The sequence below is a fragment of the Oncorhynchus kisutch genome, linkage group LG27 (assembly GCF_002021735.2).
Source record: "Oncorhynchus kisutch isolate 150728-3 linkage group LG27, Okis_V2, whole genome shotgun sequence".
NCBI lineage: Eukaryota > Metazoa > Chordata > Actinopteri > Salmoniformes > Salmonidae > Oncorhynchus > Oncorhynchus kisutch.
Genome location: NC_034200.2, coordinates 33,145,369 through 33,164,910, shown reverse-complemented (window position 1 = coordinate 33,164,910; position 19,542 = coordinate 33,145,369). Strand labels below are relative to the sequence as shown.

Sequence of the window (19,542 nt, the reverse complement as noted above, 5' to 3'; positions counted from 1 at the left end):
TTTGATAGTTGATAAGTGGACTGTCACTCAGTATAGGCAGTCTATAATTAGCATATGTCAGTTTTGAATACAAATTTAATTCTGGTCTGCATTCATTCTGGTAAAGTCAACTTTTCATACACAGTAAGTGTACAAAACACCCAGAACACCCGAATATTGAGCACCCCCTTTTTGTCCTCAGAAACGCCTCAATTTGTCAGGGCATGGACTCTACAAGGTACCGAAAGCATTCCACAGGGATGCTGGCCCATGTTGACTCCAATGCTTCCCACAGTTGTCAAGTTGACTGGATGTCCTTTGGGCGGTGGACCATTCTTGATTCACACAGGAAACTGCAGAGCTTGAAAAAACCCAGCAGTGTTGCAAATCTCGACAAAAAACAGTGCGCCTGGCACCTACTACCATACCCAGTTTTAAATCTGTTCTTGCCCATTCACCCTCTGAATGGCACACAAACACACTCCATGTCTCAATGCTTAAAAATCCTTCTTTAAACGGTCTCTTCATTTACACTGATTGAAGAATTTAACAAGTGATCATAGACTGACCAAGTGAAATCTGTCATGGAAAGAGCAGGTGTTCCTAAATGATTTGTACACTGTATACATAATTTTTTTAAAGAAAGAATTTGTCTCAAACAAAAACACAAGCTCCCCTAAAAAAGACAATAGAAAAAACTGAAAATCTGAAATTTGGGGACCTTTTAATTGCCCAGCCTTCAATAAAGTCTTTACATGAAATTAACAATTAAAAAGGTAAACTAAAGTAAAACAGACAAAAACGTTACACGTACAGTACAATGTGTCAGACATTTCACCATTATGTATGAACAACGTGGTAGAAACTTTTCACATATATCGCTAAACAAATTGGTTTGTTTCTGATTATCGTTAGGTGCCCATCACAAACGTGTCAGGAAATGTAGACGTTGAAATAGAGCTGTTGCAGCAGTCCATTGTAAAAAATAAAAAGCGCCTTCCTTTACTTCTTTTCTTTTTTAAGTCCTCTTTGCGCCGCCACTACCTCTGCCTGAAAAACAATAACAAACGAAAGCATCTTACAACGCTGGTAGAATTGTTGGTAGATACAAGTGGAGTAAAGAGAATACATTGAGTATGAAGTATCAATTGACATGTCCTCATCAGTTTTGCAACTTCAATTCAACCTATAGCAACCCCCCCCCCCAAAAAAATCTGAACTTATCACAAGGGGCCACAGTTGCACGCTTGTATCTGCTTACCCACATCCATACCCACACAAGCAGTAAGAGTTGGCCCTAGCCTTTTGTGGGCCCCAAGCAAAATTCTGCCAAAGGAAAATATATTTCAGTGGTTTAAGATGGTAAAATGATTCTCTACACTATACTTGCTAGTTCCGCATAGTGAATCTTTAATTTCCTGACATTTTGCCATGGTGCGGAGAGAAATGTTAATAGTCCCCCCCCCATAAATTTAGATAGCAGGCCGCTGGACTAAATTTATCATTCTAAAAAAAGAATGACTGACATAATAGAAAAACATCCGACACACAACCCAATTGGACCTTGTGTATTCTATCACTCTAACTCTCAACAGTAAGTTGAGACCCCAGCTGAGTTCCTCCTGGTGGAAATTGAACTACGGGCCTACAAAAGGTGGGCCGCCAGTTAACCATCCCTGACCTAGGTGATCTCACCTCCTCGTCCACCTCTGGAGCCTCTACCTCTGCCCCTGCCTCCAGAGCCACCTCTAGCCCCGGGTTTCTCTCCGTAACGCATGTTCGAGCCCGCTCCTTCTCCACGAGATCCTCTTTCACCCGGTGGTTTGGCATAGACCAGGGTCACCTTGCTCCCATCAATCTGTAGGTCTGCCATGGCATCCTTGACAGCCTTACAGACCTCTGGGCTCTCAAAGTCCACAAAGCCAAACCTTAAGAAGTGGCCAACTGTGAGTATTTAAAGGACATCTGAATGTAAAAATGTGATTTGAAGGGGGACAGTTTTCACCACATACCCTCTAGATATGCCAGTCGACTTGTCTTTGGTGACTCGAGCTTCAATGGCACCTTCAAAGACACTTTTCAAAGTCTCCTCACTCGTCTCCTTGGCAAGATTCCTGACCATCAACGTCTTCGAAGGAACTACAAGAGAGCATACACATTACAGAAGTATGCATGATCACACAGCCAAACAACTTCAAATGATTCGCCAACCAATTCTCTGCTATGAGATGTTCACTGGGCAAGTCTAAGAAATATTTACCAGTGTTCCCTTTGTCACCTTCTGGCCTCTTCTGGCTGAACTCTACTCTGATGGCTCTTCCACTAATCTCTTTGTTTAACGATGATTCCAGGGCTTCTTTGGCATCTTCCACACTTTCAAACTGAATGAAGGCATGACTTTTGAAAGAAAAAGGCCTAATTGTCACAATTTAATTATTTCCAGTCAGAACATGAAATTAATCGCATGAATACTTAATCATTTAATTTTTTAAAAAAAATTGCAATTTGATGGCGTTCAACATTTTCAATAGAGGTCAACAAAGCAGATGCAGCAACAACATGCGTCTTCACTCACCCTCTCGGTTTACCATTGCTCTGTGGTATCTTGACACTGACTGCTTTGAGAAAGATTTCCTTCAGGGCATCCTCTTTTGCAGCGTAAGCCAGGTTGGTCACCAGTAATTCGTTATTTGGTGTGGCCTCAGCTATGGAACAGAACATTTGAGAACACATCAACTTCATTCACTTTTCAGAGAACTATGATAAACAAGATGTCTCAACTAATCACTGAATTACAACATACTTTAATCTTGAAGATGCTAACGAGCAACATGACTAGCCATATAGCTAGCTAATCAAATACCTTGTGCTTCTACAGTAATTTAATTTCCATTGACCTCATTTCTTTGCATCTTTACCTGGAGCTTTGATTATTTTCTGTTGTAGGCTCTTTTCTCCCAAAAAGTCAATAACGATTACACGGCCTTGGACATCAATCCCCTGCTTCTCCTCCAGCACTTTCTCAGCAGTGGCCTCCGTTTCGAACTCTATGTAGGCAATTCTGTCACAACGAAATAGATGCAATAGACGTGTTTAGAACAGAATCCTGGGATAGACATAACTAGCCATTTCACGTAAATATCAAATGGACACTGCATCTCACCCTTTGCTTGGGGTGCCAATGCCTCCAGGAAACCTGATTTCGACAGCCGTGTCAAAGACTTTCCTCAAGTCCTCCTTTGTTGCTGCAAATGGAATATTCTTGACAAACAAGGTCCTGGCATCTTTAGCTGTGAGGAAAAAGACTGTCACTACATGGAAAACAATCAATTCTAGAAATGACTCATATAACAGTAGCAAGGATAACTCACTCAAGATGAGACTAGTACCTTTTTTGTCATCTACTGTGGGGTCTTTGACCTTGGCCTTGCCTAGCCTCATCTTTCGGTCCAGGATCTTCTCCCCATTCAGCTCAAGGGCTTTTGTCAAGTTTTCCTCTGTGTCAAAGTCGACATATGCAAATTTCCTACAGAATGCACAAAAACATGGGGAAGAATCTGTATCATGACGAAATCTACAAACATTTGTAGAGGTTAAGTTTATGCAGTGCATAACAATGCCAAGTACTCACTTTGTAATGTCCACTCGAATATCCTGAAACAACAGACTATGCGATGTGAAGAAGTTTGCCAAGGCATCATTAATTTCCTCCACTGTCTTGGATGTGTTCAAGCTTCCAACAAAAAGACAAAAACCTTCAAAATAAAATAAAAACAAGATGCATGTTAGCACACTGAAACCATCAATCGCTCAAACAGAGGGGGTGATATTTACTGCTGTTCACAATCGTACCATCATTAATGCACTTTGTTTTCTTCGCTGGAGAAGTCTCATCCTCTGCTTCCGCTTTTCTCTTTACTGGGGCTGCTGCAACAGCTGGAGAGAGAAATGCAGACATGTATTAAAACACTATTCCATAGATACCCTGATGAAAAACAACTAATGGGTGACATCTGGCAAATATTGGTTACAATTCCGTTCTGTTCTTTGACCTCACCCTGGACTTGAACCTTTTTCGCATCAGCAGTTGTGTCCATCTGTTCCGCTTCTGAAGCTACACAAACAATATTAATTGACATTGGAAATACCTACTGAATTTAAAAACATATTGTTTCTTTTGTGTTTTGTATTTAAGAAATTTCATATGAACATTATCACCATTCCAATTAGGCTACATGTTGGGACTTGATGTCATACGCAGATATACAGTCTAGGCTTCTTACCACCCCTCAAAGCATTTGCTACCTGGGGCATCTTTGACCTTGTTCTCTTCAGGTTCTGTGGAAACGATGACCTGTGGAGTAGTGGCAGCTTCCTCTGTTGATGCTGGAGAATCAGTCTGAACCTCTGCAAGGCATCATGTTATATCAAAGGCTGATTTAATGTCATTATAATTGTATTTATTGCCAAAGTTACACTGGCACACTTACCAGAGTTATTGTCTTCGCTGATCTTTCCGATTCTCTTTTTAGAGGTCTTTAATTGGGTAGTCTATAAAGCATTTTGGGGGAATGAGCATTTCAGTACATTGCACGTCATGGTGTGGACTTTGGTGATTGATTAATCATCGTCAATCAAACAGAACAGGCCGATACTGAGCATTCGAATTACATTATAACTCATTACGTTGAACACATGTTCAAACTGTGATACAAAGTTGCTAGTTAAACATTTCATGAACACACAGTTAGGCAGAGTAACATTGGAGTACAGCAATAGCTACCTAACGTTAACTTAGCTAATTAGCTAGCGTTCAACAATGTCATTTCACGTGTGGCCGTGTGAGACTAACTGCAGTGAGCCAGTTCGCCTTTAATAATAAGTGTATTTTAGATGTCATTCTTACTTTGCCTGACTTTGCCATGTTTTCTGCGTATTCTTTTCTTTCTGCTAACGTTGCTGTACAGCGAACACGACTATTCACATGTGGTGAGCAGCGATGAAATACTTTCTTTCCCGGCATGCAAGTTGACCTAACGCCCGGATATGGTTTGAAATTTTGACGGGGATATTTGGAATCCTTGGAACGTCCTTACGGCAATTAATGATTGTGCATTTGAATCAGATGTGTAGTGCTAGGGCAACAAAAAAAAAACATGCACCCCTTGGTGTCCCCAGGACCGAGTTTGGGAAACACTGGGTTAGGGTAAGTGTAGGGGTTAAGGGTTTTAGTTAAATAAAATAAAGGGTTTAGGGCATGGACGTCCCAATGATTCCAGATTGCAATTACCAGTCATTTACACACACAGTGGTTATTTAAGGTCTCCACTAGATAGCACAGCCACAAAGCTATATCTTGACTCAAATAAGCTTTTTGGTCTTAATGTAAGGTTATGCATATCAGGTGACTATTTTTCGGAATACTCGGGTACTTCAATTTATTAGTTCGTTCTTATATGACCAGAAGACTTGTTTTGTTTACAAACTTACGAAGAAGACTGAAAGCTATGTTTTTTTATTTTTTATGTATAGAGTAACTAAGATACGGTTTTAAAAGGCATACAGGTCTGCTCTGACTTTACACGGGTATTGTTCTATTTAGTTATTAATACTTATTTCCAAGTGAAAAAGGTCTTAGGAACATGTATATGTAAAACATTTTTTATTCAATGTTTTTATGATCAGTTTTCATATGCACTTAAAATAGTAGGTGCCGTTTTATTTAAATTATTATTTCGTATTTTATTTCTCAGAATAGTTCCTCATTACACTAAAGAGGGTTTTTAGTCTCTCTTACTACAACAACCCTTGGTTTGGTCTTGAACATCATTTTCAGTTGAGTTGAATTTCAAAGCCGGACAACGTCTAGCTCAAAGGTTATGGAATAAGCTATTTTCACTTGAAATAGACTTAAATGGTGCAGATCTCGGTTCCTTATCGTTTGTTCACTGCTCCTACGTCTTTGACTCATCCTACAACAGTTTATACTTTTATATAATATTTGTTGTTTTGTCTTTGTCTATAGTTTATCTTACTTCTAGGGGATTACGAAACAATGTGGAGTGCAAGGCCTACTGTTTATTTGCTAAACAATTTCAAACAGATTTATGCTTTTTTCAAGAGTCTCACTCAATTTCTGCTGATGCCAACTTCTGGAGGTCACAGTGAGGCAACGATATTTGGCTTTCCCATGGATCTGAACGCTCCGCTGGTGTCACTACAATGAAAAATACCTTTGGTGGTAATATTCTACACTCGGAATGTGACCCCTTTGGTCACTTTATTTGTCTTGTGATCACTTATAATGACATTACACTCATTACTGTAAACTTCTATGGGTACAACACCAAACATGAGAATTATCAGTTACAATGACATTACGCTCATTACTGTAAACTTCTACGGGTACAACACCAAACATGAGAATGATCAGTTATAATGACATTACACTCATTACTGTAAACTTCTATGGGTACAACACCAAACATGAGAATGATCAGTTATAATGACATTACGCTCATTACTGTAAACTTCCTGATATAGTTACATTTTAGGTTAAATATCTGCTCTCACACTTTTGGGAAAGGGCTTGTGAAGAAAAATCTTATTGAACTGGGAAGAACTGGGAGCTCTTTAAATTTGAGGTGTCTAAATACCTTAGAAAATATGGTAGTCATCTTGTTAAGACCAGAAGAGCTGAGGAGGAAAAGATCATTAAGATAACTTCCATTTCTGAGGTCCCCAGCCAGCCTCTCGGGGTAGGAGAAGATGGAACTAATTGAGTTACAAAATAAACTGGATAATATATATAAATTAAAAGTAGAAGGAGCCTTTATTAGATCTAGGAAAAAATGAGTTGAGGAGGGAGAACAGAATTCATCCTATTTCTTTAGACTTGAGAAATTTCACTCTAAAAATAACACTATCCACAAGTTAAACATTGATGGTGTTATTACAGATGACCAAAACTTAATCGCTAAATACTGTAGCAATTTTTACAGAAAATTGTATAGCTCTACGTACTGTCAGGAATCCACAGATATGTTTTTTAACTCACTGAATAATGTTCACTCTATCAGTGATATAGAATCTAAACAGTGTGATGAACCCATCAAAGTTGAGGAGATTATAGAGTCTATCAAACATCTAAAGAACAATAAATCCCCAGGTGTTGATGGAATTACATCAGAATTTTACAAATTAGTTTCTGAACAAGTAGCTCCCTTCCTATTTAGAGAGTATTAAAAAAAAATTATCCCTCCTACAATGTGTCAGGGGTTAATAACACTGATACCTAAGCCTAAAAAAGAAGTGCTGCTCATCGATAACTGGCGTCCAATTTGTCTTCTTAATAATGACTATAAGATATTAGCCTTACTATTTGCAAAAATAATTAAAGACGTCCTGGATGCAATCATTGATGAAACACAGTCTGGCTTCATGAGGTACAGACATATTTCTAAGAATGTCAGTGTATAAGACAATGTATAAGACATACTAGACTACTCAGACCTAATAACTGAGGATAGCTTCATATTATTTTTAGATTTTTATAAAGCATTTGACACAGTAGAGCATCAGTTCCTCTTCCACTCCCTTGAGAAACTTGGCTTTGGGGATATTCTTCTGTAAGGCTATTAAGACTCTCTATGCAAATGGTAACAGCTCTATCAAATTGAAATATGGCACCTCACCTACATTTTAGTTAAAGAGTGGTATTAGGCAAGGTGTTCCTATCTCTCCGTACCTGTTTTTATTAATCACCCAACTTCTTGCAAATTCTTTAAATAATAGTCCTGTACAAGGTATTTCCATAGCTGGTAAAGAAATTATTATAAGCCAGCTGGCTGAAGATACTACACTTTCTCTGAAAGATGCTAACCAAATTCCCATATCGATCAATGTGATACAATCCTTTTCCAAAACATCTGGTCTATATCTTAACATTAATAAATGTGAACTCATGGCTGTCAAAGATTGTGTGACACCTTCATATTATGGTATTCCAGTAAAAGAAGAACTTACATATTTAAGCATAACCATTACAAAGGATCAGGAGTCTAGAGGCTTACTAAATTTTAACCCTCTTATTAAAAAAAACCAGAAGAAGCTAAATCAATGGCTACAGAGGGACTGAAGGTATCTCTAGACTAACACATGGTGCTCTATCTTCATATATTGACAGTAAAATAAGCAAGGAGATAGACCAGATGCTTTTCAACTTTCTGTGGAGAAACCGTACTCATTACATTAGGAAAACTGTTATGAGAATGGTGGACTGAATTTTCTGGACTTTACTACTTTAAATAATACTTTCAAGATCAATTGGATAAAACAATTCCTAAGAAGACCCACTTCTATCTGGAATTTTATTCCTCATCATGTCTTCTCTACTTTTGGTGGCCTGCAATTATAATATTGACAAAGTTCCAGTGAAACTTTCTGCTTTTCACCGGCAGATTTTCTTGTCATGGTCCTTAATTTATAAACACAATTTTCTCCACACAGATATTATATATGGAATAATCGGGATATATTGTATAAAAATACTTCTTTGTTTTTAGAATATTGGTTTCGAAATAATATCGTAATGGTGAGCCAGTCAGTTAAGAACAAATTCTTATTTACAATGACAGCCAAACCCGGACAACTGTGCGCCGCCCTATGGGGACTCCCAATCACAGCCGGATGTGATACAGCCTGGATTTGAACCAGGGTCTCTTGCACTGAGATGCAGTGCTTTAGACCGCCGTGCCACTTGGGAGCCCACCTGGGATGCCGAGGAGGTCCAAAGAAGACAGTGTTTGAGGCGTCCATGAACATGGAAGACGTTTCCGGGGGCTAAAGAGAGGAGAGCACATTCAGGTGAAGACATTCCCAAAAATAAAGATTAGTATGATGAATACTTATATCAAACCAAGTAACCACGGTGATCATTTGGCTACTTGTTTACCAAAGAACACTGGCTTTCAGACAATGCTGACCAAAAGCTGAATCTTTCAAAGATGATCTAACGCACTAGGCATCTAACCATCCTTCCAGTCTAAGAAATTGGTCAAAGTGACTACTAACAAGTTAAACAAAGCTGTAGCATACTAATAGAAACATTTCCATCTTCTTTGCAGGGATCAAGAGAATCAACCCTAAAAAGTATCATGAGGCTTTCATTGCAGCACCTGTGTGTGTGTGTACACAAACCGAGAGATACATGTTTGTTTGGACTGTGTGTGTCTACACAAACATGTATCTCTCTGTTTGTGTGTGTGTGTGTACACATTGTATTATTTTTTTTATAAGCAGGGCGGTTCCAGCCCTGAATGCTGATTGGCTGACAGCCGTGGTATATCAGACCGTATGCCACGGGTATGACAAAACATGTATTTTTACTGCTCTAATTACGTTGGTAACTAGTTTATAATAGTAATAAGGCACCTCAGGGGGTTTGTGTTATACGGCCAATGCAGTGTGTGTGTGTGTATACCTCAAGAAAGCAAGCAAACTGGATTCAAAGTGAGCTTAACGGCAACTAGAGAGCTGGTTGTATAGAATGTATTGGCACTTTTTAAATTTTCCTCTTTCTTTCATTCCTCTTCCAGGTTGGTGGAGGAGTTCATGTTGCTAGCCAACATGCTCTTCTACAGACACTTCACCTTGTTGCAACGCTGATGTCATCGTCCACAGGCTGGCAGACTCTCTGGGTGGGTGGCGAGAGAAGAGGACACTGGGCTGTGTGTGTGTTTACCCCATAGAGAACAATGGCTTTGTTGTAGAACGAGGGCAAGGAGGCAGTGTCTCTGCTGTTTTGTAGCATACAGAGAAGATTGGGTCTGTGGTGAAATAGTAATGTGTTAAAAGACCAGAGAAGATTGGGTCTGTGGTGGAATAGTAATGTGTTAAAAGACCAGAGAAGATTGGGTCTGTGGTGGAATAGTAATGTGTTAAAAGACCAGAGAAGTTTGGGTCTGTGGTGAAATAGTAATGTGTTAAAAGACCAGAGAAGATTGGGTCTGTGGTGGAATAGTAATGTGTTAAAAGACCAGAGAAGATTGGGTCTGTGGTGGAATAGTAATGTGTTAAAAGACCAGAGAAGATTGGGTCTGTGGTGGAATAGTAATGTGTTGAAAGACAAAGCTTCCCTTAGATTCCAAAACTCCCTGAATCTCAGATGAGGCTTTGTTTCTCCCGGTGTTCTCTCTGAGAGATTGATTGGCTTTGATGGTGTTGTGCTGCCCTCTCTGTAAGAAAAAAAGTAGTTCAAGTTGACGCGTGTGTGTGTGCCCGCGCGTCTTGTCTTTACAATACATTATCTGCCTCTTTGTGACATTGGTTTGTAGGCTGTGGTCCTCTTCTGTAGTGGAGGTGCAGAAGCAGGCGTCCCGCTGTAACGATGACGTGACTGCCTCTGAGAGAGTCCAGGAGCTCACCTCTGAACTGTTCTTCATCAGGGTACCAACAAGACGCTGCTTAATGTTCCCACTAGAGCATGGGTACTCAACTCTTACCCTACAAGGTCCGGAGCCTGCTTATTCTGTTTTACCTGCTAAGGAATTTCATCCACCTGGTGTCCCAGTTCTAAATCACATTTATTTTTTTATTTTTTTATTCATAAAAAATCCTACAATGTGATTTTCTGGATTTCTTTTCTCATTTTGTCTGTCATAGTTGAAGTGTACCTATGATGAAAGTTACAGGCCTCTCTTATCTTTTTAAGTGGGAGAACTTGCACAATTGGTGGCTGACTAAATACTTTTTTGCCCCACTGTATATATATATATATATATATATTTAATTTGGCCTTTACTTCTATAGCCTATAGAAACACATTGAATAACGTATTCATAAATGCCAAAAAAAGACTAGGTTTTGAGTAATAAAGGTTTTGAAGTGTCTGTCCTATATTTGCAAGATTTATAAGAAATCTTAGGATACCCCTTATTTATGTTGGCACAAAATGACCTCCATACTTCCATTGGTTTGTACTGGTTACCTTCAGACAAGTCCCGTGGCCCGGGGGGTCGTAGAGCAAAATGAATAGTCCCCCCTTTCTATAGAGTGGTCATAATAGTTTTGTAGGCCAAACCGTTCAAATGCTGCAGACATTTTTGTGAGAAGATTTTCCGGAATGTCTCATGGTCTGCAAAAACACCTCGGCCACATTCCACAGCAGATGTGATGGGCCGACATAGGTGGATGCGGTGGATAGAGCTGCAGCCCATGCAAAAAAACAAACAGATATCTCTATCTTAAACTGACAGATTTGGATGGGGAGTTTTATTATGTTACTTAAGGAAAGACTCTCAAGAACATGATGGTGTCCTCTGTTTTGCTCTACAGCCCCCACAAGTGTTACCTTCACCTCTGAAGGTAAGCTGTACTGTTTTTTAAAGGTATGGAAGTCAAATCAAAACAAATGTTATTAGTCACATGCGCCGAATACAACAGGTGTAGTAGACCTTACAGTGAAATGCTGAATACAACAGGTGTAGTAGACCTTACAGTGAAATGCTGAATACAACAGGTGTAGTAGACCTTACAGTGAAATGCTGAATACAACAGGTGTAGTAGACCTTACAGTGAAATGCTGAATACAACAGGTGTAGTAGACCTTTGTCACGGTTCATGAATCCACTGCCTCTCTCTTTCTCTCTCTCTCTCTCTCTCTCTCTCTCTCTCTCTCTCTCTCTCCCGTGTTTGTGTGGGCGTGGTTCCCAATCTCGGCCTGATTGTCTGTGCCAGCTGGAATCACTTATCTTCCCTTTATATGTTCTGTAACCAGTGTTTCTTGTTGTCAGATCGTTGTTACTTCTCTGAGTTTGTGTCGTGTGTCCGTGCTCATCTCTCACCGCCCTTGTGTGGATTATCTGCTGTGCTCCCTCCTACCCATCCGGACACACTCCCCTGGATTTCTCAGCACGCTATCATCAGAAGACGCGCCCTAGTCCCTGGGTCGGATTCCGTCTGAGTACAGTCTGTCTGTCCTGTTGCTGCTGTAACTGTATTCATTAAACCATCGTTGCTTGCATCTTGCATCCGCCTCTGTATTGTCACAGAACGATCTGACCAGACCATGGATGCAGCGAGTTCAACGAGTCTGACCGAATTCATTTCCCGCAGTATCACAAGAATGGATCAACAAGAGGAGAACATCTCCAGCACAGGTCGGGCAGTACAAGCCCTTGTGACGCAGGTATCCCAGCTGACCCAACAATTACGACATCTGAGGGGTCTCGCTGCGCCACCTACACCGGCAGTTCAACCCGCCCCGCCAGAGCCGGATTCCCAGCTAGAGCCACGGCTACCGACACCAGAGGGTTATTCAGGTGATCCTGACTATTGCAGAGCTTTTCTTACGAGATGTTCCATGCAATTCTCGTTGCAGCCACGGACCTTCAACCGTGAACAGTCTAAGGTAGCATTCGTACTCACACTGCTATCAGGCAAAGCGGCTCTTTGGGGAACGGCGGTGTGGGCGAACCAGGACCCATGCTGCACCTCTTTCCAGACACTCTCCGAGGAGATGAGAAGGGTCTTCTCTGCCAGCGGCAGGAACACGGCCAGTTCAGCCTCCGCTCACGAACCCATGCAGCTGGGGAGAGCTCGCCTCTCCCGGGAAGAGAGGGAGAGGCGGAGATCCCAAGGACTCTGTCTCTACTGTGGTAGAGCGGGCCACTTTATCCACTCCTGCCCGGTAAAAGATCAGGCCCGGTAGTAAGCATGAGGCTACTATCGGGTGGTGTCACCACAGAGAAGACCTCATCATCTACTCTCCTCCCGGTAAGACTAAGATGGGCCACCCACACGCACGACACCCAAGCCTTACTGGACTCAGGAGCAGAGGGTAATTTCATGGACTTCAAGCTCGCTCACAAACTCCAGATTCCTATCACCTCACTCTCGCACAAGATATCCGTCAACGCTCTCAATGGTCAAGAACTCCCCAACATTTCTCACACCACTGAACCTATCACACTCATCACTTCTGGCAATCACACTGAGACACTATCATTTCTACTCATGGACTCACCCCTTGCACCATTAGTTCTCGGCCACCCTTGGCTCACCCAACACAACCCCAGAGTTGACTGGGGTCATAACTCTATATCCATGTGGAGTAACAAGTGCCTTGAGTCCTGTTTGGTGTCTGCTTGTTCGTCTGTGTCTGATTCTGTGTTTCTAGAGGAGGCAGTGGATTTGTCTAACGTGCCCGTTGAATACCTCGAACTGAAGGAGGTGTTCAGTAAGTCCCGTGCTGCTTCTCTTCCTCCGCATCGTCCCTATGACTGTGCAATAGAATTATTGCCAGGTGAGTCTCCGCCTAAAGGCAAGTTATATTCACTCTCTGTTCCTGAGAGGGAGGCTATGGAGAGATACATCTCTGATTCTCTGGCATCTGGATTCATTCGTCCTTCCTCTTCTCCAGCAGGGGCGGGGTTCTTCTTTGTGGGGAAGAAGGACGGTTCTCTGCGTCCTTGCATTGATTACCGTGGGTTGAATAACATCACAGTGAAGAATACCTATCCCTTACCGTTGATGTCCTCAGCCTTTGAAAGGTTACAGGGAGCATCCGTGTTCACTAAGTTGGATTTACGGAATGCATATCATTTGGTTCGCATAAGGGGGGGGACGAATGGAAGACCGCGTTTAACACCCCCAGAGGGCACTTCGAATATTTGGTCATGCCTTTTGGGCTATCCAACTCCCCAGCGGTTTTCCAGGCACTCGTCAATGACGTGCTGAGAGACATGATTGATCAGTTCATATATGTTTACCTGGATGACGTACTGATTTTTTCTTCTTCTCTCCAGGAACACGTTCAGCACGTCAGACGAGTGCTTCAGAGGTTGTTGGAGAATGGACTTTTTGTCAAGGCGGAGAAATGCATTTTTCATGCACAATCCGTTCCATTCCTAGGTTACATCGTCTCGACTGAAGGTATTCGCATGGATCCTGACAAGGTTAAGGCTGTGGTGGATTGGCCAAGCCCAGATTCCCGTAAGGCCCTACAGAGGTTTCTGGGATTCGCCAATTTCTACCGGCGTTTCGTTCGCAACTTTAGCCAGATAGTCGCTCCTCTTACCGCCTTAACCTCCCCCAGAGTGACGTTCAGGTGGTCCGATACAGCCGAGGCTGCATTCACCAAACTCAAGAGCCGCTTTGTTTCGGCTCCCATCCTCATAGCTCCCGATCCCTCGCGTCAGTTCGTGGTGGAGGTGGATGCTTCAGAGGTGGGGGTAGGTGCGGTACTTTCTCAACGTTCCTCTTCTGACGACAAGATGCACCCTTGCGCGTTCCTTTCCCATCGGTTATCACCTGCGGAACGCAACTACGACATTGGCAACAGAGAGTTGTTGGCAGTGAAGTTAGCACTGGAGGAGTGGCGCCATTGGTTAGAGGGTTCGGGGGTACCTTTTATAGTTTGGACCGATCACAAGAATTTAGAATATATCAGAACCGCCAAGCGACTCAACTCCAGGCAGGCGCGGTGGGCACTCTTTTTCGGACGTTTTGACTTCTCTCTCTCGTATCGCCCGGGTTCCAAGAATGTCAAACCCGATTCCCTTTCTCGCATTTTTGACCATTCCGAACGCCCATCCACTCCCGAGTGCATCCTACCCGGGACCCTAGTGGTCTCCACACTCACATGGGAGGTTGAATCGAGGGTCAAAACGGCCTTAGAAGGGGTAACGCCTCCGCCCGGTTGCCCGCCTAATCGGTTGTTTGTGCCGGAGGGGTGTCGGTCCGATGTTATTCGGTGGGGGCATTGCTCCAACGTAGCGTGTCATCCAGGAGTCAGCCGCACTAGCTTTTTGGTTAAGCAACGCTTTTGGTGGCCACTGATGGCTCGTGACATTCACAGTTTTGTCTTGGCTTGCTCGGTTTGTGCCACTGGGAAGACTTCTAATCGACCCCCAGATGGGTTACTCCAACCGCTGTCGGTCCCTTCGAGACCCTGGTCCCACATCGCGCTAGATTTTGTTACCGCCCTCCCGCCCTCCCAGGGCAAGACGGTTGTTTTGACCGTGGTGGACCGGTTCTCGAAGGCGGCTCATTTTATTCCCTTGCCTAAATTACCATCTGCCAAGGAGACAGCGGTAACTGTCGTGGATCACGTCTTTCGCTTACATGGCCTGCCAATGGACTTAGTTTCTGACAGGGGGCCCCAATTTGTGTCCAAGTTTTGGCAAGAGTTTTGTAGGTTACTGGGAGCGAGTGTCAGCCTGTCTTCAGGGTTTCATCCCCAGAGCAACGGTCAAACGGAGAGGGCCAACCAAGATTTGGAGAGAGTGTTGCGATGTTTGGTTTCTAAGAATCCCTCTTCCTGGAGTCAACAACTCTCTATGGTTGAGTACGCTCACAATTCGTTGCCAGTGGCAGCCACGGGTCTCTCTCCGTTTGAGTGTAGTTTAGGTTACCAGCCACCTATCTTTCCCAGTACGGAGTCCGAGGTCACTGTTCCCTCCGCTCACGCTTTCATCCAGAGGTGCCGTCACGCATGGAGCAGAGCCCGTGAGACTCTTCTCCGGGTGGGGGCGCGCACCAAGGCTAAGGCCGATCGCCACCGGTCGAAGCCTCCGGTATACGTTGTTGGCCAAAGAGTGTGGCTTTCTACTAAGAACATTCCACTCCGATCCGTTTCGAACAAGCTTGCCCCCAAATTTATCGTCCCGTTCAAAGTCACCAGGATCATTAGTCCGTTGGCGGTCCGGCTCAAGCTTCCTCCGGCGTATAGGATAATTCATCCTACCTTTCATGTGTCTAAAATAAAACCTGTGTTTCAGGCACGCATTAACCCGCCGGTCCCGGTTCCCCCTCCGCCACGACTTGTTGATGGGGAACCCACCTTCTCTGTCAATCGTATTTTGGACTCTAGAAGGAGGGGACGCGGATTCCAGTACCTGGTGGACTGGGAGGGTTACGGCCCGGAGGAGAGAAGTTGGGTACCTGCTAGGGACATTCTGGATCACTCCCTTATCGATGATTTCAATCGACAGGTAAATTCGCCTGGGAACGCCAAGAGGCGTTCCTAGGGGGGGGGGGGGGGTATTGTCACGGTTCATGAATCCACTGCCTCTCTCTCTCTCTCTCTCCCGTGTTTGTGTGGGCGTGGTTCCCAATCTCGGCCTGATTGTCTGTGCCAGCTGGAATCACTTATCTTCCCTTTATATGTTCTGTAACCAGTGTTTCTTGTTGTCAGATCGTTGTTACTTCTCTGAGTTTGTGTCGTGTGTCCGTGCTCATCTCTCACCGCCCTTGTGTGGATTATCTGCTGTGCTCCCTCCTACTCATCCGGACACACTCCCCTGGATTTCTCAGCACGCTATCATCAGAAGACGCGCCCTAGTCCCTGGGTCGGATTCCGTCTGAGTACAGTCTGTCTGTCCTGTTGCTGCTGTAACTGTATTCATTAAACCATCGTTGCTTGCATCTTGCATCCGCCTCTGTATTGTCACAACCTTACAGTGAAATGCTGAATACAACAGGTGTAGTTGAGGTAATTGGGGTAATTGGGACTATATACAGGGGGGGGGGGCAATGCAAATAGTCTGGGTAGCCATTTGATTAGGTGTTCAGGAGTCTTATGGCTTGGGAGTAGAAGCTGTTTAGAAGCCTCTTGGACCTAGACTTGGCACTCCGGTAGTGCTTACCCTGCGGTAGCAGAGAGAACAGTGTATGACTAGGGTGGCCTGAGTCTTTGACAATTTTTAGGGCCTTCCTCTGACACCGCCTGGTATAGAGGTCCTGGATGGCAGGAAACTTTGCCCCAGTGATGTACTGGGCCGTACGTACTACCCTAGTAGTTTTGTGGCTACCCAAAAACAGGGTTAAATATGTGTAATGATAATGCTGTTAAATCAGCACCTTGATATGCCACACCTGTCAGGTGGATGGATTATCTTGGCAAAAATTCTAAATCAAATAGCTAAATGATCCATGGTATGACCATCTTAAAACAATTCAATATATTAGCTGAGTACCCCCTCCTCAACGGCTTAGACTTTTAGAGGCGATTAAGGTGTTTACTTGTACTAATAATGTGAAAGGTTGCTCAGAAAACCAGGTGTATGCTTACTTCGATTCTGACCTTACACCGATTAAGTTAAGCAGAGTAAGGTGTTTACATGACTATTGCATAATCTGCCTACTGCCATAATCAGTTTAATATCGAATTATTAGTGTGCAAGTAAACATACTAAATATAATTGAAAGCAAATCTAAGAAGTGGCAGATCTGTTCTCTCTTTCTATGCTTCCCGTTCTTAAGTTTCATTTTTGCATCTTTTACTTTCAGTTTTGTACAACAGCTTCAAACAGCTGAAAATACAATCTTTTCGGTTTTGGAAAATATATTTTACAGCGGTTTAGATGGTACAATGATTCTCTGCACTGCACTTGCTTATTTTGTCACATAATCAGAAATTAGGCAAACTATTCAAACTAGTTTAGCATCCAGGAAATGCTGGGGTGATTTCTGCATAGTGCATCATTAGAAAAAGAATCAAAAATTATTAAAATCAATTGCCCATCTAAGCATTACCCCATGAAAGAGCTCCAAGTTCCTCTGTCCTTCACACCGACTGATGATCAGTCAGATTTTTTTTGACTATGTCCCATTGCTCATGTGCACACATTTATTGACCATATCCACTGTGCTCCCCTAAAATTGCCATACAAAGATGATGACTCAGATAAATTGGTGAAACTTCTCTGGAGATGAGCCTGATAAGATTATTCAGACTGTAATGACTAACTGGCTGACTTACTGACTGACTGACTGATTGACTGACTAGCTGACTGACTGGCTGGCTGACTAGCTGGCTGGCTGGCTGACTGACTGACTGGCTGACTGGCTGGCTCACTGTAGTGACTGGCTGACTGGCTGACTGTAGCAACTGGCTGACTGGCTGACTGACTGGCTGGCTGACTGACTGTAGCGACTAGCTGACTGACTATCTAGCTGACTGGCTGGCTGTAGCGACTGGCTGACTGCTGGCTGACTGACTGTAATGACTGGCTGACTGACTGGCTGGCTGACTGCCTGTAGCAACTGGCTGACTGACTGACTGTGACTGGCTGACTGACTGGTTGGTTGGCTGGCTGTACCGACTGGCTGGCTGACTGACTGTAGCAACTGACTGGCTGGCTGACTGACTGTAATAACTGGCTGACTGGCTGGCTGGCTGACTGTAGTGACTGGCTGACTATCTGACTGACTGGCTGGCTGACTTGCTGGCTGACTGTAGCAACTGGCTGACTGACTGACTGGCTGACTGTAGTGACTGGCTGACGATCTGACAGACTGGCTGGCTGACTTGCCGGCTGACTGTTGCGACTGGCTGACTGACTGGCTGGTTTTAGCAGCTGGCTGACTGGCTGGCTGACTGACTGTAGCAACTGGCTGACTGACTGGCTTGCTGACTGTGACTGGCTGACTGGCTGACTGACTGACTGACTGACTGGCTGACTGCCTGACTGGCTGACTGACTGGTTGGCTGGCTGTACCGACTGGCTGGCTGACTGACTGTAGCCACTGGCTGACTGACTGGCTGGCTGACTGTAGCAACTGACTGGCTGGCTGACTGACTGTAGCGACTGGCTGACTGACTGATGCTGGCTAATTGACTCTATATCTTGTTAAGGACAAGGTTCTTTACCCAGCTGATATCATTGTTATTGTCCTGTAAACATTACAGCTTACCCTTAACTCACATAACACCACGTTACAGCAAACCAAATAAGGTAATGGCAGTGAGAAGAGGCACGGGGAGTTGCTTCATTTCCCCTTTGGATTGGCACGGTTTCCAATAAGCCATCGGAGAAACTGATATGCCTTTATGGTTTCCTTATCTGAATTGGTTACACAAACTTTGACTGTTTAGAACTTTTCTTCTTCTAATTCCACAAGGAAATTGTCCCTTAAATCAGGACCCCATTTTTTTTCAATATCATTTCTGTTTTGTAAATAAACAATTACAATTTTACAATCATGGGGAAACAATACTTGTTCCAGAACAACACAGGGTTCAATTGTCAGTTTGGTATAGTTTGCTGTAGCTCGGTGAGAGAATACAAACTGCTTTTTTGAACAGAACTTTTTGGAGGAAACAAATGTCTTGTTATTTTTCAGCTAATGCCTATTTGTGTGTGTGAGGTGATACATTAACTAGAGGGAATTCCTCGACTAACCATCATCAGTGTGATGCAGGTGTGGGGTCCATCTCCAAGTACTGTATAAGATGACTATCTCAGTGATTTACTACTTTTTGCCACATGCCGAATACAACAAGTGTAGACTTTACCGTGAAATGCTTTACTTACAATCCCTTAACCAACAGTGCAGTTCAAGAAGGAGAAAATATTTACCAAGTAGACTAAAATAAAAAGTAAGAATAAAAAAGAACACAGTAAGAATAACGAGGCGAAATACAGGGGGCACCGGTACCGAGTCAGTGTGGAGGTTATATACAGGGGGCACCGGTACTGAGTCAGTGTGGAGGTTATATACAGGGGGCACCGGTACAGAGTCAGTGTGGAGGTTATATACAGGGGGCACCGGTACTGAGTC

General features: G+C 43.4%; 1 protein-coding gene across 3 annotated transcripts; it reads right to left on the bottom strand.

Moving 5' to 3' along the window:
• Positions 1-684: 684 nt before the first annotated feature.
• LOC109872105 (nucleolin) lies at positions 685-5,270 on the bottom strand. 3 transcript variants are annotated; one of them, XM_031807140.1, is made up of 15 exons: positions 4,886-5,042; positions 4,470-4,530; positions 4,285-4,386; positions 4,037-4,093; positions 3,832-3,915; positions 3,611-3,734; positions 3,369-3,505; positions 3,143-3,269; positions 2,898-3,040; positions 2,555-2,684; positions 2,240-2,376; positions 1,992-2,118; positions 1,675-1,907; positions 1,241-1,305; positions 685-1,029 (listed from the first exon to the last, which is right to left on the bottom strand). In XM_031807140.1, exons 1-14 carry the CDS (start codon positions 5,000-5,002, stop codon positions 1,277-1,279), a joined length of 1,608 nt encoding a protein of 535 aa, XP_031663000.1. In that variant the 5' UTR covers positions 5,003-5,042; the 3' UTR covers positions 685-1,029; positions 1,241-1,276. The 3 variants fall into 3 exon arrangements, with proteins under 3 accessions (XP_031663000.1, XP_020318806.1, XP_031663001.1); XM_020463217.2 differs by lacking the exon at positions 1,241-1,305 and having other exon boundaries at positions 4,886-5,270; XM_031807141.1 differs by lacking the exon at positions 1,241-1,305 and having other exon boundaries at positions 3,832-4,386; positions 4,886-5,032.
• Between the last annotated feature and the right edge of the window lie 14,272 nt (positions 5,271-19,542).